Source organism: Oncorhynchus gorbuscha, linkage group LG04 (assembly GCF_021184085.1).
Source record: "Oncorhynchus gorbuscha isolate QuinsamMale2020 ecotype Even-year linkage group LG04, OgorEven_v1.0, whole genome shotgun sequence".
Lineage (NCBI taxonomy): Eukaryota > Metazoa > Chordata > Actinopteri > Salmoniformes > Salmonidae > Oncorhynchus > Oncorhynchus gorbuscha.
The window spans coordinates 14,311,110-14,334,292 of NC_060176.1; the positions used below are offsets into that span (position 1 = coordinate 14,311,110).

The window sequence follows — 23,183 nt, forward strand, 5'->3', positions numbered from 1 at the left end:
AATGAGCTCTCCTTCACTTTAGTCTCGTGACCTTGTTTACATGGCTGCCCAATAATTCTACTGTACTACATTAAAGTTCCCTAAGACATAACATACAAACCACATGTTCTCTTAAGTGTGTCAGGCAGATCATTCTGTGGTGTTCAAATAAACAATTAAAATTAAAACATTTTAGTGTCACTGTCCATCATGTAAAGCATTGTTTCACAACAGTGGGGTGAAACCTCATGCCCATAGGGAGGAAGTCTTGAAGAGCTATGACCTATCCTCATTAAAATACCGGTCTCGTTATCGATGTTAGTTAAGGCCTGGAGGTGAATGGTAGTTTTGTTAAATTGATTTGTTAAGATTAATTTGGAATTTAACACCTACTTCAAGGTAGTTAAAGATATTTGATTTGTAAGAGGTAAAGACAATTGTGACCAACATTGCAATTCATGCCTGCAACATGATGCCCATACAGTACTCTCTCACAGTAACACACAAACTGTACAACATTGGTTAAGTGCTCAGGGATGCGTTACTGTGGGCTATACAGTGCAGCCAGTCTCAGAGTATCACACTTCATTACCGGATCATATAAAACTCTAGTATCCTGCTACCATCTTCCGTAGTCCACTGAACTGGAAAAAAGTAACTTAACATCCCCACAAAACAAAAGAGAGAGAGAGAGCAAGAGAGAAAGCTAGTCATGTTTGTGTCATAAAAATGTCTTGATGGTCCTCAACATAAGAAAAAGTGCCATGGCCACTCCCACAGGTTGTCAGTCACAGTGACAGGCTTAGATCGACAGGGCTACTTGTCTTTCGGATACGGTGGATCGTCGTGCTTGCGTTCGGTCATCCGGGCACATTTCGGGCAAGTTGTGGAATTGTCATAGAAACAGTCCCTAAAGAGAAACAGCACACAGGGAAAAAGGCAAGTGTCAACCAATCACTGATATTATACATGAACACTACATATGTCTGATAAACGTGTCTGCCAGTGGAGGCTGGTGGAAGGAGCTATAGGAGGACTGAATCAATGTAATGGCTGGAATGGAATAAATGCAACAGAGTCAAACATGTGGTTTCCATATGCATGATGTGTTTGTAATGGATGGAATAGTATCAATGAGTTCATCTTCCTATAGCTCCTCTCATCAGCCTCACCTGGTGTCTACAGATAGGGGACTGACCTGTGGAAGACAGCAGAGCAGTCGTGGCACACTGAGGTGTGGCTATCAAACGGGAACAGGATGTCTCCTTCCTTACACAGCTCACAAACAAATCCTTTGGCTTGGCACCGCTGGAGAGGGCAAAAGACAGAGCACAGCTCAGTATCACAGGTCTCTACAGCTTCAGCAAAACTTCTGCCTGCTCAACTGGTTTTCTCCCCAGAATGATTCCTGTTCTTCCTCACCTTTGTGATAGACAAGTAGAGTACAAAACTCACGTCACAGTCCAGTTTGATGTGCTTGGCAAAGGTAGTGTGGATCTCTGTGAGAGAGCAGCTGAGTCTGCCACTGGAGATGTCTATCAAATCCTGCAGCGAGTACATGTCATTGTTCTCCACAAAGTGCTGGCGATCATGGAGCTAAGAGAGGACGGGAGATTCAAATACAGTGGGGCAAAAAAGTATTTAGTCAGCCACCAATTGTGCAAGTTCTCCCACTTAAAAAGATGAGGTCTGTAATTTTCATCATAGGTACACTTCAACTATGACAGACAAAATGAGAAAAAAAAAATCAAGAAAATCACATTGTAGGATTTTTAATGAATTTATTTGCAAATTATGGTGGAAAATAAGAATTTGGTCACCTACAAACAAGCAAGATTTCTGGCTCTCACAGACCTGTAACTTGTTCTTTAAGAGGCTCCTCTGTCCTCCACTTGTTACCTGTATTAATGGCACCTGTTTGAAATTGTGATCAGTATAAAAGACACCTGTCCACAACCTCAAACAGTCACACTCCAAACTCCACTATGGCCAATACCAAAGAGCTGTCAAAGGACACCAGAAACAAAATTGTAGAACTGCACCAGGCTGGGAAGACTGAATCTGCAATAGGTAAGCAGCTTGGTTTGAAGAAATCAACTGTGGTAGCAATTATTAGGAAATTAAAGTCATACAAGACCACTGATAATCTCCCTCGATCTGGGGCCCCACGCAAGATCTCACCCCGTGGGGTCAAAATGATCACAAGAACGGTGAGCAAAAATCTCAGAACCACACGGGGGGACCTAGTGAATGACCTGCAGAGAGCTGGGACCAAAGTAACAAAGCCTACCATCAGTAACACACTACACCGCCAGGGACTCAAATCCTGCAGTGCCAGACGTGTCCCCCTGCTTAAGCCAGTACATGTCCAGGCCCGTCTGAAGTTTTCTAGAGAGCATTTGGATGATCCAGAAGAAGATTGGGAAAATGTCATATGGTCAAATGAAACCAAAACATAACTTTTTGGGTAAAAACTCAACCTGTCGTGTTTGGAGGACAAAGAATGCCGAGTTGCAGCCAAAGAACACCATACCTACTGTGAAGCATGCGGGTGGAAACATCATGCTTCGGGTCTGTTTTCCTGCAAAGGGACCAGGACGACTGATCCGTGTAAAGGAAATAATGAATGGCACCATGTATCGTGAGATTTTGAGTGAAAACTTCCTTCCATCAGCAAGGGCAATGAAGATGAAACGTGGCTGGGTCTTTCAGCATGACAATGATCCCAAACACACCACCCGGGCAACGAAGGAGTGGCTTCGTAAGAAGCATTTCAAGGTCCTGGAGTGGCCTAGCCAGTCTCCAGATCTCAACCCCATAGAAAATCTTTGGAGGGAGTTGAAAGTCCGTGTTGCCCAGCAACAACCCCAAAACATCACTGCTCTAGAAGAGATCCGCATTGAGGAATGGGCCAAAATACCAACAACAGTGTGTGAAAACCTTGTGAAGACTTACAGAAAACGTTTGACCTCTGTCATTGCCAACAAAGGGTATATAACAAAGTATTGAGATAAGTATTTGGTCAATAACAAAAGTTTATTTTCCACCATAATTTGCAAATAAATTTATTAAAAATCCTACAATGTGATTGCATTTTTTCTCTCTCATTTTGTCTGTCATAGTTGAAGTGTACCTATGATGAAAATTACAGGCCTCTCATCTTTTAAAGTGGGAGAACTTGCACAATTGGTGGCTGACTAAATACTTTTTTTGCCCCACTGTATATAGAGAGAGGGAACTGACACATTTCCATATCCATTAAATTAGGTTAACTGACTTTAAACCAACTGAATGTTAATTCACATAATGTAATAACTAAAAGCATTGCCTGAAATTTGAGCACCTTTCCCTGTAAAAACAAACCCTTACTTGGGACAATATTTTCATATGCATTTTTCATTTGCATTCAAACTAGAACAATCCCCTCTTGAGCTGTATGTATCATATACCATAACTGCTAACAACTAAGCAGACACACACACACACACTTTGGAGTCATTAAAACTAATTTTTCAGCCACTCCACAAATTTCTTGTTAGCAAACTATAGTTTTGGCAAGTCGGTCCGGACATCTACTTTGTGCATGACACAAGTAACACAGATTATTTCACTGTATCACAATTCTAGTGGGTCAGAAGTTTACAAAATACAAAGTTGACTGTGCCTTTAAACAACTTGGAAAATTCCAGAAAACTATGTCATGGCATAAGAAGATTCTGATAGGCTAATTGACATCATTTGACTCAAATGGTGGTGTACCTGTGGATGTATTTCAAGGCCTACCTTCAAACTCAGTGCCTCTTTGCTTGACATCATTGGAAAATCAAAAGAAATCAGCCAAGACCTCAGAAAAAAATTGTAGACCTCCACAAGTCTGGTTCATCCTTGGGAGCAATTTTAAAACGCCTGAAGGTAACACGTTCATCTGTACAAACAATAGTACGCAAGTATAAACACCATGGGACCACGCAGCCACCATACCGCTTAGGAAGGAGACGTGTTCTGTCTCCTAAAGATGAACGTACTTTGGTGCGAAAAGTGCAAATCAATCCCAGAACAGCAGCAAAGGACCTTGTGAAGATGCTGGAGGAAACAGGTACAAAAGTATCTATATCCACAGTAAAACAAGTCCCATATCGACATAACCTGAAAGGCCGCTCAGCAAGGAAGACCACCATAAAAAAGCCAGACTACGGTTTGCGACTGCACATGGGGACAAAGATCGGACTTTTTGGAGAAATGTCCTCTGGTCTGATGAAACAAAAATGGAACTGTTTGGCCATAATAACCATCGTTATGTTTGGAGGAAAAAGGGGAGGCTTGCAAGCCCAAGAACACCATCCTAACCGTGAAGCACGGGGGTGGCAGCATCATGTTGTGGGGGTGCTTTGCTGCAGGTGGGACTGGTGCACTTCACAAAATAGATGGCATCATGAGATAGGAAAATTACGTGGATATTTTAAAGCAACATCTCAAGACATCAGTCAGGAAGTTCAAGCTTGGTCGCAAATGGGTCTTCCAAACGCACAATGACCCCAAGCATACTTCCAAAGTTGTGGCAAAATGGCTTAAGGACAAAGTCAAGGTATTGGAGTGGCCATCACAAAGCCCTGACCTCAATCCCATAGAAATTTTGTGGGCAGAACTGAAAAAGCATGTGCGAGCAAGGAGGCCTACAAACCTGACTCAGTTACACCAGCTCTGTCAGGAGGAATGGACCACAATTCACCCAACTAATTGTGGGAAGCTTGTGGAAGGCTACACGAAACGTTTGACCCAAGTTAAACAATTTAAAGGTAATGCTACCAAATACGAATTGAGTGTATGTTAACTTCTGACCCACTGGGAATGTGATGAAATAAATAAAAGCTGAAATAAATCACTATTATCCTGACATTAAAAATAAAGTGGTGATCCTAACTGACCTAAGACAGTGCATTTTTACTAGGACTAAATGTCAGGCATTGTGAAAAAACTGAGTTTATATGTATATAAACTTCCGACTTCAACTGTGCATATCTACTTCCATTTCCCCGTACCCTTGAACATCGACTCAGTACTGTGGATTCATGAACACTGAACAAAAATAAAAAGCAAATTGCAACAATTTCAAATGTTTTACTGAGTTACAGTTCATAAGGAAATCAGTCAATGGCTGTGTGAAAAACGCTGGATATTGGCGGGAACTGGAAAATACTGTTGTACACGTCGATCGAGAGCAACCCAAACATGCTCAACAGGTGGACATGTCTGGTGAGTATGAAGGCCATGGACTGGAACATTTTCAGTCTCCAGGAATTGTGTACAGATCCCTGCAACATGGGGCTGTGCATTATGCTGAACCATGAGGTGATGGCAGTGGATGAATGGCACGACAATGGGCCTCAGGCTCTCGTCATGGTACCTCTGTGCATTCAAACTGCCATAGATAAAATGCAATTGTGCTCATTGTCTGTAGCTTATGCCTTCCCATACCATAACCCCACCAGCAAACCACTCACCCAATCGACACCACACACTACACTGTCTGCCATCTGCCTGGTACAACTGAAACCGGGATTCATCTGTGAAGAGCACACTTGTCCAGCGTGCCAGTGGCTATTGAAATCGGTTACGATGCCAAACTGCAATCAGGTCAAGACCATAGTGAGGACGTTGAGCATGCAGTTGAGCTTCCCTGAGACGGTTTGAGAGTTTGTGCAGCAATTCTTCTGTTGTGCAAACCCAGTTTCATCGGTTGTCCGGGTGGCTAGTCTCAGATGATTGCAGATGAACGTAGAGGTCCTGGGCTGGCGTAGTTACATGTGGTCTGCGGTTCTGAGGCCAGTTGGACATACTGCCAAATTCTCTAAAACAACGACTTATGGTAGAGAAATGAGCATTACATTCTCTGGCAACAGCTCCGAGGTGACATTCCTGCTGTCAGCATGCCAATTTCACACTCCCTCAAAACTTGAGACATCTCTGGCATTGTGTCGTGTAACAAAACTGCACATTTTAGAGTGGCCTTTTATTATCCCCAGCACAAGGCGCACCTGTGTAATATTCATGCTGTTTAATCAGCTTCTTGATATGCCACAGTGGTCAGGTGGATGGATTAAGTTGGCAAAAGAGAAATACTTCCTAACACATTCATGCACAGCATTTGAGAGAAATACGCATATGCATATCATACATATAGATATGTGCATATGGACAATTTCTAAGATCTTTATTACAGTTCATGAAACATGGGACCAACACTTTACATGTTGCGTTTATGTTTTTGTTCAGTATTTACAGGCAAGCTATCATTGCTCATTGTGTATTTATTCCTTGTGTTAGTTTTTTCTATTATTAAATATACCGGTCAAAAGTTTGGACACAATTACCTTTAAGGGTTTTTATTTTTTACTATTTTCTACATTGTAGAATAATAGTGAATACATCAAAACTATGAAATAACACATATGGAATCATGTAGAAACAACAACAAAAAAGTGCTAAACAAATCAAAATATATTTTATATTTGAGATTCTTCAAATAGCTACCCTTTGCCTTGACAGCTTTGCACACTTGGCATTCTCTCAACCAGCTTCATGAGGTAGTCACCTGGAATGTATTTCAATTAACAAGGTGCACCTTGTTAAAGGTTAATTTATGGAATTTCTTTCCTCCTTAATGTGTTTGAGCCAATCAGTTGTGACAAGGTAGGGGGGGTATACAGAAGACAGCCCTATTTGGTAAAAAACCAAGTCCATATTATGGCAAGTACAGCTCAAATAAGCAAAGAGAAATTACAGTTCATCATTACTTTAAGACATGAAGGTCAGTCAATACGGAACATTTCAAGAACTTTGAAAGTTTCTTCAAGTGCAGTCGTAAAAACCATCAAGCACTATGATGAAAATGGCTCTCATGAGGACCGCCACAGGAAAGGAAGACCCAGAGTTACCTCTGCTGCAGAGCATAAGTTCATTAGAGTTATTAGCCACATGCATTACAGTCCAAATAAATGCTTCACAGAGTTCAAGTAACGGACACATCTCAACATCAACTGTTCCGAGGAGACTGTGAATCAGGCCTTCATGGTCAAATTGTTACAAAAAAAACACGACTAAAGGACACCAATAAGAAGAGACTTGCTTGGGCCTGGAGTCCAAATTTGAGATTGTTGGTCCCAACCGGGTGAACTGATGATCTCCGCATGTGTATTTCCCACCGTAAAGCGAGGAGGAGGTTATTTTCTGGTGACACAGTCTGTGATTTATTTAGAATTCAAGGCACACTTAATCAGCATGGCTACCACAGCATCCTGCAGCGATACGCCATCCCATCTGGTTTGGGCTTAGTGGGACTGTCATTTGTTTTTCAACAGGACATTGACCCAACACACCTCAGGCTGTGTAAGGGCTATTTTACCAATAATTAGAGTGATGGAGTGCTGCATCAGATGACCTGGCCTCCACAATCACCCGAAATCAACCCAATTGAGATGGTTTGGGATTAGTCGGACCGCAGAGTGAATGGAAAAGCAACCAACAAGTCCTCAACATATGTGGGAACTCCTTCAAAACTATTGGAAAAGCATTCCAGGTGAAGCTGGTTGAGAGAATGCCATGAGTGTGCGACGCTGTCATCAAGGCAAAGGGTGGCTATTTGAAGAAACTCAAATATATTTTGATTTGTTAAACACTTTGATTACTACATGATTCCATATGTGTTATTTCATAGTTTGTCTTCACTATTATTCTACAATGTAGAAAATGGTAAAAATAAAGAAAAACCATTTAATGAGTAGTTGTTCTAAAACTTTTGAACGGTAGTGTATATTTATTTTCTTTATTGTATTCTGCATTGTTGGGAAGGGCCCGTAAGTAAACATTTTACTTAGTCTACATCTGTTGTTTACGAAGCATGTCACATTTTAAACCTGATATGATTCTTATATCAGCATGTTATTAATAAAAGGCCAGAGAGTGGCGCTGTTGCAGCACATACTGAGCCATGACATCAGCAAAAATGGGTTCCTCTGGGTTGTTTAACAATACTGCTGCAAGACCCTTATGCAAGGCACTGGACGCAAATGCAATGTCCTTTATACAGAGATTGGAATGCAATATTTATGTGATGCTGTGGTGAAGATGTCGGGGATGATGTGTTGATATTGTGGGGATGTTGCTGACCTGCAGTAGCAGCCGTGCCTCCATGGCCTCCTTACAGGTGATGAAGTAGGGCTTCATCAGTAGGATGTCCTGACGGAGCTTCTGCAGGGAGGAACACATTCACACACAAGCCATCAGTCACACCCTTTATTCCATGGGCCAATGTCAGACAACATGTTCTATGGGAAATCGCTTTTGAATGTGAATATTTGTAATTTCATGAAACTATCTGATGAAGCTAGTTCTTTTATATACCATAAACAAGTGTCTTTCTTCTCTGGCCCGACAATCTCCCCAATGACAGAAACGGCTGTCTATCTCCCTCAGTATTCTAATCCCTCACCACAAAACACACTGGCACAAATAGAACCGCTGACTGGTGAGAATGTCCTGAAAACAAAAGACTGGCCTACTGTGTGATAGTACAGACAAGGAAGAGTTCCCAAAACAAGTTCTATAGCAAACCCAGACTTAATCCCAGTTTATATGGAGTGCAAGACAAAACCAAAAACTGTACAAATAGACAAAACCACATTTTAATGAATTTATGTCACAAACATTCAGTACACACTATTAAGGGAGGGTCCCATGCAGAGTCCCTGTTGCTGATATGTCACCTACCCTGATCTCCACTAGTTCCTCCACAAAGTTGAAGAGCAGTGGGTTGACCTCCCTCAGTTTCAGTACAGGCCGGGGTATCATCAGGGCCAGGTAACGCATGGAGGAACGACATACCTGACCAGAGAGCAGGGGACACTGTTAGAGATAGAACTGCACAGAATGAAAATAGTCAAACACAGACGCTGAGAAAACAGTGTTTTAATGTGTTCTGTCTCCATGTGATACACTGTGATAGGGTTATATGCTCTCAACATCATAGGATCATTATTATTCCCTGCTTCAGGCCTGGTTCTTCAGTGATTTTTATCCATTACACGGTCACCAAAGGAAACAGCGGTGCATTCTCTTACCAGCTGCTCATGATGTAATATAAAAGGTAGAGTTTGTTGAAGTTCCTGCTTGTGTAAACATCATGTAATATAAAGGTAGAGTTTGTTGAAGTTCCTGCTTGTGTAAACATCATGTAATATAAAAGGTAGAGTTTGTTGAAGTTCCTGCTTGTGTAAAAAAATCTATATTGATAAAGGAAAAACAGTGTGCTATTAACGTCTCTCTTTGGTACCTTGCGTGGCTCAAACTCCCAGTTGTGGATGACGCGTGCAGGGATGACAGCGGTGTCATTCCAGTGGCAGGTGCTGCAGTAGTACTGGCCCGTGTAGTCACACTGCCTGGCCTCGCTGGGCACGCCCCCTACAGGACAACACAACACAGTGAAGTGCAGTGCAGCATGGGGCTCCGTGAGTGATCACGACACCATGCCACACAACTCTCACTGACATAACTGTCTCAGAGACAACTCACTGATCTTGCAACTAACACTGTCACACAACACTCACTGACACATTCCAGAACAAATATTTTCCTAACCACAACATAATTAAACTCTTAATGAGATACTACAGCTCAGCATATCTTTTGATTTACCATACATTCAACCTCTCCCAGGGAGGAGAATCCTGGCAAGTAACTATTGCTGTAACTTTTAATGATCACATTACACTATCAAAGCTGATTTAACTCTCCAAGCTCGATGTGAGTGCATTAGATTAGCAGGCTGAGTTAAGCACCATCTGTTCTATTAGCATAGAGTGGATGAGTGACTGTGCTCTAGCTAAATCTCTTTAGATCCGCACAGAGAAACACTTACTGGGCTCTAGGTTTACCTTGTACAGTACAGTAGGTTTAGTCACATTAGTCTGTGAGAGGAGAAGAAATGTCCACACAGCCCATTGAACCAGAGGTTAGGCATTGCTTTTATAACTGTGATTGTGTTAAAACAACAAGGGTCCATAGACATCATGCCCATATATTTCAATTTGTGCTGACTGCTAATTGGCTATCAAGTCGGTCTCATAAAGGCTGAACACTCACTTAGTGACACAGGCGTGCGGCACTCGGCACAGCGGTAGTCCTGCCGGTCCAGCCCAATCTCTGGGCAGATGCTTAGCTCGTACTCTGACTGGTGGCTGACCTTTGACCTCACACAGGACTTGTTGATGAGGTTCAAGCACTTGCTATGGCAACGGTAGTAACATCCTGCGAGAGGGACAGGGGGACCGAGATATTAGTCAACGGGTAACTAACGTTTTAAAATTCAATATGTGACTTAAGATTCTGGAGAGAAAGTTGGCCATACGGTACACCAATTCAATTTCTCTCTCCAACTCAATTAATTCACCAGGGCCAACGTCGACCAATAGAGGAGAATAGAAGGTCTCAGGAGGGCAGTGTTGCCTAGCAACTAACGCTATTCAGTTTTGGTTGCTTAGCAATGTTCTCTCTTTTATAGTTTACCCAAGTTCAGCCATACAGCTGTAACCGTTCAGTGTCCATGAGGTTTTACCACTGAGAACATTTTGACTTAGTTTTAATGCACTCTTACCTGTGCAGGTGTACCAGGTCTGGATGAGGCCCCAGATGATAGTACTGCACTTATCACACGTCTGTTTCACACTCTTGCTCTTCTCCTTGGAGAAACGATGCTCTAATAGTACCCTCAGGTTTGGCTCATCCTCTTCAGGGTCCTGTTGAGTGACAAGGAGCAGAGTCAATCAGAACACAGCATTGTGTCAGAGACCTACACTATAGTCTCTGTTATTAATCAACTGGACGAGTTCACTGCAGCACTTTCAACCCACTCATTCTCAGTGTGTGAATAACACCAAAACAACCCGTATTTTAAACAATTCAGGCACTGCAAGGGCTATACGGGGTGGTTTCAAATGGTTTTTAAAAAGTTAATGTGACAACCACAGCGAGAGACTGACATAACATGGACACGAAGACCAAAACAAGACGTACATTGCCTTCAGAAAGTATTCACACCCCTTCAACTTATTCCACATTTTGTGGTTACAGTCTGAATTAAAAATGGATTAAATTGTTTTTTTCCCCTCTCACCCATTTAAAAGACAATACCCCATAATGACAAGGTGAAAACATGTTTTAGAAAGTTTTGCAAATGTATTGAAAATAAATACAGAATTCTCTCATTTACATAGGTATTCAGACCCCCGAGTCAATACATGTTAGAATCAACTTTTGCAGCGATTACAGCTGAGTCTTTCTGAGTAAGTCTAAGCACCTTGCACACTTGGCTTGTGCATTATTTGCCCCATTATTCTTTTTAAAATTCTTCAAGCTCAATAAAGTTGGTTGTTGATCATCGCTATACAGCCATTTTCAAGTTTTGCCATAGATTTTCAAGCTGATTTAAGTCAAAACTAACTTGGCCACTATAGAATATTCAATGTCATCTTGGTAAACAACTCCAGTGTATATTTGGCCTGTGTTATTGTCCTGCTGAAAGGTGAATTTGTCTCCCATTGTCTGTTGGAAAGCAGACTGAACCAGGTTTTCCTCTAGGATTTTGCCTGTGCTTAGCTCTATAACATTTATTTTTATCCTAAAAAATAAATAAAAACTCAGTTTTTGCCGATGACAAGCATACCCATAACATGATGCAGCTACCACCATGATTGAAAAAAAATATAGAGTGGTATTCAGTGATATGTTGTGTTTGCCCCAAACATAACACTTTGTATTCAGTGCATGAAGTTAATTTCTTAGCTACATTTTTTTGCAGTTTTACTTTAGTGCCTTATTGCAAACAGGATGCACTCTGGCATTTAGGTTAGTATTGTAGAGTAGCTACAATGTTGTTGATCAATCTTCAGTTTACTCCTGTCACAGCCTTTAAACTCTAACTGTTTTAAAGTCACCATGGGCCTCATGATGGAATCCCTGAGCAGTTTCCTTCTTCTCCGGCAACAGAGTGGCTGAGTTTATTGATATGCCATTCAAAGTGTAATTAATACATTTACCATGCTCAAAGAGATATTTCAATGTCTGCTTTTTTTTACTCAATTAGGTGCCCTTGTTTGCGAGGCATTGGAAAACCTTGCTGGTCTGTGTGTTTGAATCTGTGTTTGAAATTCATTGCTCGACTGAGTGACCTTACAGTTAATTGTCAGTGTGGGATACAGAGCGGAGGTAGTCATTTCAAAAAATAATGTTAAACACTATTATTGCAGACTATTATTGAGTCCATGCAACTTATGTGACTTGTTAAGCAAATGTTTACTCCTGAACTTATTTATGCTTACCATAACAAAGGAGTTGAATACTTGACTCAAGACATTTCAGCTTTTCATTTTTATTGAATTTGTAAACATTTCTAAAAACATAATTCCACTTTGACATTATGGGTTATTGTGTGTAGGCCAGTGACACAAAATCTCAATTTAATACATTTAAAATTTAGGCTGGAAAACAACAAAATGTGGAAAAAGACTACTTTCTGAAGGCACTGTATGTTACACAGTAATATTGTATTGACATTTCCAGAGGTAGTGAATGATTTGTGAATGGCTTTCATGCATACACAGTTCATGTTCACAAGTAAGTGCTCTGACTCTTCTACGTTGGTTGACTCTTCTACGTTGCTCGACTCTTCTACATAGATATGACTACTGCCATCTACCTCCCATGACTAATTCCTTGCCCCCTTAACTCATGGCCTCTGGGCAGTTCAATACGTCCCTCTAGCCTCCCCTCTCCCCTGGTCTTACATTGAGCTCCTGTAGTTTGAGGCGTAGGTGGATGAGTTTGACCACAGCGTCCTTCTGTCTCTCTGAATGCTCAGGCAGCTCCAGGATTAATCTCTTACACTCCTCTATGGCCATCTTCAGCTGCTCAATGTCCGACGCTACAAATGAGCCCTGCACGGGGACATACAGTAAAAACACACAAACACACATAAGTCCATGCATGAGCAGACACCAAATCTCACATTAACACATACTGATTGACATTTAAACTGCACATAGACAGACAAGTGTATCCATCACAGTTGTTTCCATTAAGAATTACTTTTCATGCAACCACACCGACTAGTCAGTGGTTCACCAACATCCAAAATGGACGTATAAGGATTGTTCTTACGACAGGTCGAGAGAAGTGGTCCTCTGCCAGTCCCAGGTCCATGGCTCGGTCCAAACTCTGGTTTCTGCTCTTAGAGGAGAAGACCTCAGGTCTCAGCTCTGAAGAAAGACAGACAAGAAGTACTGTAAGCATTGTTCTCACACACACACACACACACAACACAGTAAAGCTCACGCACGCCCACTTAAAACTCACACATGACTACACACACAACCTTTTACAGAACACACATTTGTCTAAAAGGAGTTTCACCCTGAGTGGATAAAGCAGTCACAATATACTATTTTTATGCAAATATGTGCTCTGTTTAAAACCAAAGAGAAACTGCCTTTGAAGTGCTAAAGGTCACTAGGTAACAGACTTAAGCCTATACAGCCTCAAGATTAACAGGCAGATATGATTCATCTAACAGTCCCACTGTAAGGATGTGGGCCAGACATCAGCTTACGCTCCCACAATTTACACCTCACCTATTGGATTTAACAAAGGCTATTGTCCCTGATTTGCAATAATCTTATTCTTCTTCGTAAAATTATTTGGGGCACGTTTATGCTACTTCATTAAAGGGTTTGACAACAAAGAATTTAGAATTATAGTACAAAGACAAGTCATGGCAGATAGGAGCTTTATTCTCTGACACCAACTCAAATGTGGGTTGCTGTATTATCAGACTAATCACACAGCTCAAAGCAATCTGACAATCTGATGAAGAAAGTTCTCCTCGGTTTAGCTCGGCTCCCAACTTCAGCACCAGAACATACACAGTTCAGCTCTCCAGTCTTTAAATCAAAGGGAGTGCTAGTAGGCTTGGGGGCATGTAAACTGATCAAATATTTAAAGCCTTGGAGGAACCAGAGAGAGGCTTTAAGCCATTTTGTCTGGTTTTGTGCCAGGGTACCAGACATTGGCTGAGGGCTAGCCTCTTTGAAACTCTAAGCTTCTACATCTCCAAAGACCACTTCCTGATAAAAAGCTGCTTCCCAAAGCTTTTATTTTTGGCTGTAACAGACGCCTCAACACAGTAAGAAATGGATCAATTAGGCCTAAAGATCACAAGGGACAAGATTCCCCTCCTATCATCATAAAAAAAATATATATATTATGAAAATACAGAGATGCTACATGACATGTGCTATTACATCAGCAGTTAGCCTGGACCCTCGGCAATAAGCATTTTGGATGTCTAACAACTGACTAGTTCAACAGATTGACCTAGAGCCAGAACATATCATTACAAACAACATTCAGCAGGTAGTAGTCTCAAGGTAGCCTGTATCAAGTAAACCCATAGCTAATCTCACTATCTAGGCCTGCATACTGTTTGTACCTGCATACACCTCAGATGACATCATGGTAGCGAGAGACAAGACATGCTGAGTCGCTGGCTGCCAGAAAGTGCTGGAGAGGCAGACAGATGCAGCTGAAGCCTAGACAGTGAATTGAGCTAAGTGTAGGCATACGATTACAGGAATCGTTCTGAACCACAGTACCACCTAATGCTCCTGTCTCAGTTCCTCTCATTACTTTTGGCCCATAACTACAGATCCAGGGTCAGTTGATGTTGTTGATGAGCTCAATGGTTAGGGCACTGTTGCAAGAGTGGTACTAAATCAGATATTAAGCAACAGAGATCTGGAAAGGACAGCAGCCTTCTTCCTCTTTCAGTCTATGCTGTTGTTTAGCTGTACAGTCAGTCACATCATTTCAAAATGTATAGATTGTTCCATCTCTTGCAGACTATAGTTCTGCAGACAAAGCTTGCTCTGGTACCGGTTGCAGCACTAAACTTGCAGATGCAGACTGACTGCACAGACAACATGAACTGACTTCCCACCAGGCTACTGCACTACTCCATCTTCCATAAGAGACTGCTGCAGTGTCATCAGGTTGCCGGCTCATCCATTCTCCAGGCCTTTGCTGAGATGAGTAAAACACACAGAATCTGCCTCTGCATTCTCTTTTCATCACATGGCAATCACATTCAGCACTGGTGTTAATTCATTTCACATTCTATAACACATGTATATTGGGACCCATCAATGAACTAGGCTACTATTCAACCCGCCAGTCACACTCACCATCTCGAGAGGGGGATTTACCCCCTGGGGGGCCGCCCTCCTCCTCTCCCCGATCAAAGGGGTTGAGGCGGGCTTGGCGAAAAGTAGCAGGTCTCTCATGATATTCCATCTCACCGGCTACATCTGTGGAAGACACACAACACATGGTCAGTCATGAACCAGAAGGACGAGTGACACATGGACCAGGGGGGGGGGGGGGGGGGGTCAAACTGGCTCTAACTTGACACTCCCTCAAGGTCAGAGTGGTTATTTTCTATCCAGTCAAAATGGCTGTACTGCCATTTATTGCTTTGTCATTTGATCCTGTGAGTGTTGATCTTCCATGTTTTATAGATGAAGGTGAGCTACCATAAGCATGAGGAAATGTTATGATGTCTTGTAGGGATCAGATAGACACATCTAATATGCATTATCATAGACACATAAACTTAGCAGTCATCAGAACTGCAGGATCAGCTCAGATGAGCGACTGCACTGTCTGAAAACAAGCAAGACTCCCATTCAAAGTAATAGTTTAGAGGGTTGTCACTGTTTTTGCTTTGACTTATAGCCCAAACATGTCCTCAAATACTATATTTTATTATTTTACATGCATTTAGAAGATATTTTACCAGAGGTGGACCAAGTCACTATTATTCGAGCGTCAAGTCACAAGATGAGCCTCAAGTCGAGTCCCAAGTAGAACAGTTCAAGACTCAAGCCAAGTCCAAGTCGTGCATTCTAAGAGCAAGTCAAGTCCAGTCCCAAGTAGAACAGTTCAAGACTCAAGCCAAGTCCAAGTCGTGCATTCTAAGAGCAAGTCAAGTTTGGACCCAAGTAGAACAGTTCAAGACTCAAGCAAAGTCCAAGTCGTGCATTCTAAGAGCAAGTCCAGTCAATTAAAAAAAATAACTATACATGCAAACGCCTTGTCCAACTACAAATCTTTGTCTATCTATTGAGGCTACCAGACAGCCCTTTCCATTATTTTGCTACAACACATTTTGACTAGCCTATGTAATAGTAAAATAGGGACTTGTAGCAGTCAAGACATCAGCAGAAGACACGTCAACATGCTCAGAATGTAGACTTATTTACACGTCTTGGTAATCCAATGGTGAAAGCCAGATCACACAAAATATGAGTAGATTTACCAAATATACACAGGCAATAGCCCAAAAGAAATAGCCTCTGTATCAGGCTTAACCTGTTCTATCTGAATGGACACAGGTCGAGGGCAAGACTGTACACGCTCCCCCCTGAGAAACCAAATCTACCAGGAGCTCAAACAGGTAGGCCTACATAATATAAGCGCTTGGCCCCCAAGACCATACAATTACCCAATTGGCAATTACAACCAATAAACTGGTTCTACAATGTAAACGGAAATTTCCACATCCATTGGTACATTGGTCTTAATCAGACTTAATGATTATGATATTTCAACCCCATGCATACATGGAACAATAATATGTTCACACACAACAAACATGACAGAGTCATAGGACACAGACACACAGAACCCCGACATAACCCAGGGAATATGAACAAAGGAAACAATACATTGAATTTAATCAACAGAACTTCTACTTTGTGAGTCTTACGAACGTTAATGTGCACTATACACATCGCGCCAACTCAGAGTAAGAAATGGTTGGCTAAATTAAGTGGTATCAATCGTATGTTTATCAAACCAGAAACATAAATCTCTACGTATTGCAATAAACGGTATGAATATAGAATGATGAAACTTTAGCCATTATTGTAGTATTTGATGGAATATAGATTTACCTCATATGGCATATGCATTTAAACGTGTGAAGAGCAAACATCTTAACAACAGGAAAAAAGCGGAGGCTGGAGCCGCGCAGGAGGCTATGGTGCGTCTTCGCCACAGTAATAATTCATTTTAACAACAAATTCCAAATGCCAGCTTCATAAGTAAATTACCAATTTCAAGCTATTGTTACATACCAAAACACCAGTAGGCATATGTTAATACGTGTTGCCCAATTGCTGGTGAGCTTACAAAGTAAAACCGTTAATATTCTTGATCACCACATTTTTTTTGGAGCTACATATTTATCGTCTCTTTTGCGCTACACTCGATCGTATAGTGGTACAGCAAATCATCAATCGCTTCGCTAGCTCACCCGAACTGTGTTGATTGACAGTTTGCTGGTCCGATCAGAGTGCCAAGTGTGCGTTTCACTAGCCAATCTGTTGCAGGTTTTTTTTACAAGGGCGATGCTGCGGCTACTGTCTCTGGCTACGTGTAGAAGTCAATCCACAGTATAATCTGTGCCACAAAATATTACAAACCTGGCCAGATCATTTTAATTCATAAATCTCATGTCAAAGTCGAGTGCTGATGCTCCAAGTCATTTTCCTTTTCTATCAAGTCATCACATTTCATCATATCATGTGACTGGAGTCCACAACTCTGTTTTATACAAAAAACGGTATACAACCTGTATAATTCCATTACAATATTTTAGGTTGACAATAATTATATTAAACAATTTGATATCACATGCCATACTTTTATTTTGCTGCATAACTAAAATCCGGAGTATGCCTCTACTGCCATGCATTCCATTTAGACTGTTTTGGATATCTCCCTGACCAATATGGCTGCCATATCACTCCATTTTGGAACGTCAAGGGTTTCTGACATTAGCCCTCTATCTAGTAATTTAATAGTAACTCAACTTGCTAGTTAAATAACGTTACCTACCAAACAAAAGGGTAGCACGTAAGAAGGTTCCGAGTTTTAAAACATTGGAAGACTTGCATGAGCCAAGTAGCCAGTAACTATAAACGGCAATGTTATCAACAATGTTAGCTGTGAAAAATAAAATCAATGTAAATATTAATAGCCAGCTTGCTAGGAAAACAGTCGTTAGCTTAGCTAGCTAGCCTACTTGCTAGCTAACATTCCCTAGACAGTTTACTTACCCCATTGTCCACCGTCAAACAACACGATTTCATCCGTATATTATTGATGTTGGACACTTTGAACGCTGTGCAATCAGTTTTCTTCGCAAATATAGCCTGTATCCTTTGGTTCTCTGTCATCACCATCACACAGAATGATTCCAATGTTTTTCTCTGTCAGCGCAGGAATACATCTTTGCAGCGATACCTCGCGGGACATTTATGTAACAACAACCATGACTGGTGTTTTGCTGGCAATAGTGGTATGCACTTGATGCATGCGTACACGAGACAACATTCATAAATCAACCTGGATATCGTGGCATTTTGTTTATTGAATCACTAGCTCTGTCTCAACGCCTAAAAAAAGAGCTGCACAAAATCTGAGTAGCGTTTGGTGAAGATTGCTTTAGAGACTGTTTTTTTGTTCATTGTCTGCTTGTTTAAAACCAACAGGGTCATCGTCAGCTCATGAATGCCAGAGCAAGAAAGGAAAATATTGCTTTTGTGTTGGGGTCATTATAGAGCCACCTCTCAAGTAGCTCTTCTCATCTCTCCTCTATAATGTGTTAACATAACTAGATATGGCCTTTACTTTGCTAGCAGTGTCAAATACTTTCTCTACCATTTTTGGCAGTGTTATCTGGGTATAGCTTCCTTACTGTGCCCCTCTATTATCATCCTTCCTCCTTGTTTCCTTTGGCAGGAGAGAACAAATAGTACCATTGAGGAAGATCTATCTAATTATTGCAACTGTTGCACTGAAGTCTCCCAATTGCTGCTGGATTATCTAAAGCAGGAAGCACCAGTGACTCGTTCAATAAAGAAGTGGTCAGATGACGCAGATGCTAAGCTACAGGACTGTTTTGCTAGCACAGACTGGAATATGTTCCGGGATTCCTCCGATGGCATTGAGGAGTACACCACATCAGTCACTGGCTTCATCAACAAGTGCATCGTCGATGTTGTCCCCACAGTGACTGTACGTACATACCCCAACCAGAAGCCATGGATTACAGGCAACATCCGCACTGAGCTAAAGGGTAGAGCTGCCGGCTTCAAGGAGCGGGACTCTAACACGGACACTTATATGAAATCCCACTACGCCCTCAGATGAACCATCAAACAGGCAAAGCGCCAACACAGGACTAAGATTGAATCGTACTACACCGGCTCCAACGCTCGCCGAATGTGGCAGGGAATGCAAATTATTACAGACTACAAAGGGAAGCACAGCCGCGAGCTGCCCAGTGACACGAGCCTACCAGACGAGCTGAAATCACTTCTATGCTCGCGTCGAGGGAAGCAACACTGAGGCATGCATGAGCGCATCAGCTGTTCAGGGAGACTGCGTGATCACACTCTCCACAGCCAATGTGAGTAAGATCTTTTAAACAGGTCAACATTCACAAGGCCGCTGGGCCAGACGGATTACCAGGACGGGTGCTCCGGGCATGTGCTGACCAACTGAAATTTTCAATATGTTCCTGATTGAGTCTAATACCAACATGTTTCATGCAGACCACCATAGTCCCTGTGCCCAAGGACACTAAGGCAACCTGCCTAAATGACTACAGACCCGTAGCACTCACGTCCATAGCCATGAAGTGCTTTGAAAGGCTGGTCATGGCTCACATTAACACCATTATCCCAGAAACCCTAGTCACACTCCAATTTGCATACCGCTCAAACAGATCCACAGATGTTGCAATCTCTATTGCACTCCACACCGCCCTTTCCCACCTGGACAAAAGGAACACCAACGTGAGAATGCTATTCATTGACTACAGCTCAACACCATAGTGCCCTCAAAGCTCATCACTAAACTAGGGATCCTGGGACTAAATACCTCCTTCTGTAACTGGATCCTGGACTTCCTGACGGGCCACCCCCGAGTGGTAAGGGTAGGTGCAACACATCTGCTACGCTGATCCTCAACACTGGAGCCCCTCAGGGGTGCGTGCTCAGTCCCCTCCTGTACTCCCTGTTCACCCACGACTGCATAGCCAGGCATGACGCCAACACCATCATTAAGTTTTCAGCCGACACAACAGTGGTAGGCCTGATCACTGACAACGACGAGACAGCCGATAGGGAGGAGGTCAGAGACCTGGCCCGGGTGGTGCCAAAATAACAACCCATCCCTCAACGTAATCAAGACAGAGGAGATGGTTGCGGACTACAGGAATAAGAGCACGTCCCCATTCTCATCGACGGGGCTGTAGTGGAGCAGGTTGAGAGCATCAAGTTCCTTGGTGTCCACATCACCAACAATCTATTATGATCCAAACACACCAAGACAGTCGTGAAGAGGGCACGACAAAGCCTATTCCCCCTCGGGAAATGAAAAAGATTTGGCATGAGTCCTCAAAAGGTTCTACAGCTGCAACATCGAGAGCATCCTGACTGGTTGCATCATTGCCTGGTAAGGCAACTGCTCAGCCTCCGAATCCAGCCACCCCAGTCATAGACTGTTCTCTCTGCAACTGCATGGCAAGCGGTACCGGAGCACCAGGTCTTGCACCAAAAGGCTTCTCAACAGCTTTTACCCCCAAGCTATAAGACTGAACAAACAGCCAATCAAATGGCTACCCAGACTATGCATTGTGCCCTACAACCCCCTCTTTGTTTATCATCTATTCATAGTCACTTTAACTAATCCTACATGTACATATTACCTCAAATAGCCAGACTAATTGGTGCACCCGCACACTGACTCTGCACCAGTACCACCTGTACAGTTGAAGTCCGAAGTTTAAATACACCATAGCCAAATACATTTAAACTCAGTTGTTCACAATTCCTGACATTTAGTCCTAGTAACAATTCCTTGTATTAGGTCAGTTAGCATCACCACTTTATTTCAAGAATGTGAAATGTCAGAATAATAGTAGAGAAAATGTATTTTCTTTTTTTTATCATCACATTCCCAGTGGGTCAGAAGTTTACATACACTCAATTCGTATTTGGTAGCATTGCCTTTAAATTGTTTAACTTGGGTCAAGTGTTTTGGGTAGCCTTCCACAAGCTTCCCACAATAAGTTGGGTGAATTTTGGCCCATTCCTCCTGACAGAGATGGTGTAACTGAGTCAGGTTTGTAGGCATCCTTGCTCGCACACGCTTTTTCTGTTCTGCCCACACATTTTCTATAGGATTGAGGTCAGGGCTTTGTGATGGCCACTCTAATACCTTGACTTTGTTGTCCTTAAGCCATTTTGCCACAACTCTGGAAGTATGCTTGGGGTCATTGTCCATTTGGAACACCATTTGCGACCAAGCTTTAAATTCCTGACGGATGTCTTGAGATGTTGCTTCAATATATCCTCATAATTTTCCTATCTCATGATGCCATCTATTTTGTGAAGTGTCCCTTCTGCAGTAAAGCACCCCCACAACATGATGCTGCCACCCCCGTGCTTCACGGTTGTGATGGTGTTTCATCAGACTAGAGGACATTTCTCCAAAAAGTACAATCTTTGTACCCATGTGCAGTTGCAAATCATAGTCTGGCTATGTTATGGCGGTTTTGGAGCAGTGGCTTCTTCCTTGCTGAGCGGCCTTTCAGGTTATGTCGATATAGGACTTGTTTTACTGTGGATATAGATACTTTTGTATCTGTTTCCTCCAGCATCTTCACACGGTCCTTTGCTGTTGTTCTGGGATTGATTTGTACTTTTCGCACCAAAGTACGTTCATCTCTAGGAGACAGAACGCGTCTCCTTCCTGAGCGCTATGACGGCTGTGTGGTCCCATGGTGTTTATACTTGCGTACTATTGTTTGTACAGATGAACGTGGTACCTTCAGGAGTTTGGAAATTGCTCCCAAGAATGAACCTTGGCTCTTGGCTGATTTCTTTTGATTTTCCCATGATGTCAAGCAAAGAGGCACTGAGTTTGAAGGTAGGCCTTGAAATACATCCACAGGTACATTGACTCAAATGATGTCAATTAGCCTATCAGAAGCTTCTAAAGCCATGATGTTATTTTCTGGAATTTTCCAAACTGTTAAAAGGAAGTCAACTTAGTGTATATAAACTTCTGACCCACTGGAATTGTGATACAGTAAATGATCATTTAAATAATCTGTCTGTAAACAATTGTTGGAAAAATTACTTGTGTCATGCAAAGTAGATGTCCTAGCCGACTTGCCAAAACTATAGTTTGATAACAAGACATTTGTGGAGTGGTTGAAAAACAAGTTTTAATGACTCCAACCTAAGTGTATGTAAACTTTCAACTTCAACTGTATATAGCCTCGCTACTGTAATTTTTTTTATTTATCTACGGTTTACCTAATACCTATTTTTACTTAACTGCACTGTTGTTTAAGGGCGTGTAAGTAAGCATTTCACTGTAAGGTCTAAACCTGTTGTATTCGGCGCACGTGACAAATACACTTTAATTTGATTGGCCCCTCCATACGTTCTGTGTGTCGTGATCCAGTGCATCAGCCTAGCTGGTCTGTGCTGTGAGCTGTATATGTCGCTTTCCACTACAGCTTGGCTGCAAGTGAGACACTGACTCACTAGGCCTCTCCCTACAGTCAACAGGCCTTCCTCATCTCTATACTTCCCACATGAGAAAATACTACAGTTTACTATAGAATACTACATAGAATTCTATAGTAAACTGTATAATAATATACTACACACACACACACACACACGTGTCCCTTGATCATGTGTAGTACTTACCATAGAATGTTGTAGTATACTGTAGAATACTATAGTAAATACTACAGTATTATCCAAAAATAACCTGTAGTAAATACTACAGTAATGTCCACAAAAACAATACCCTTTTTCACTACCTTTTGCACTTTGCACATTTCAACTGTTCCTCCTTGTCCTTCAAATCAATGGGCTCTAACCGTTTGCACTAGTGTCTGCCTCCTTTTAGAACAGGGGTAATCGACTCGATTTTGTTACAACAAGGCACCACACCTGACCATCTAAACTAATTGATCAGTTCAGTGATTGCCTAAACTCAACACACCTGGT

General features: G+C 42.0%; 1 protein-coding gene across 5 annotated transcripts; it reads right to left on the minus strand.

The window, feature by feature from the left end:
* Positions 1-116: 116 nt before the first annotated feature.
* Positions 117-23,121, minus strand: LOC124033692 (differentially expressed in FDCP 8 homolog). 5 transcript variants are annotated; one of them, XM_046345874.1, is made up of 12 exons: positions 22,994-23,121; positions 15,267-15,389; positions 13,189-13,286; positions 12,816-12,977; positions 10,628-10,769; positions 10,117-10,281; positions 9,308-9,435; positions 8,746-8,859; positions 8,146-8,226; positions 1,435-1,575; positions 1,178-1,287; positions 117-889 (listed from the first exon to the last, which is right to left on the minus strand). In XM_046345874.1, exons 2-12 carry the CDS (start codon positions 15,373-15,375, stop codon positions 796-798), a joined length of 1,344 nt encoding a protein of 447 aa, XP_046201830.1. In that variant the 5' UTR covers positions 15,376-15,389; positions 22,994-23,121; the 3' UTR covers positions 117-795. The 5 variants fall into 5 exon arrangements, with proteins under 5 accessions (XP_046201830.1, XP_046201829.1, XP_046201833.1 ...); XM_046345873.1 differs by lacking the exon at positions 22,994-23,121 and adding an exon at positions 18,204-18,464; XM_046345877.1 differs by lacking the exon at positions 22,994-23,121 and adding an exon at positions 18,204-18,451 and having other exon boundaries at positions 12,816-12,965.
* Positions 23,122-23,183: the final 62 nt, after the last annotated feature.

Coding starts and splice junctions, on each gene's coding strand:
- LOC124033692 (XM_046345874.1), bottom strand. CDS start 15,375: ATGGAATATCATGAGAGACCTGCTACTTTTCGCCAAGCCCGCCTCAAC. Junction 12,978..13,188: donor ACCACTTCTCTCGACCTGTC/GTAAGAACAATC, acceptor TTTTTACTGTAT/GTCCCCGTGCAGGGCTCATT. Junction 8,860..9,307: donor GGGAGTTTGAGCCACGCAAG/GTACCAAAGAGA, acceptor CTCTCTGGTCAG/GTATGTCGTTCCTCCATGCG.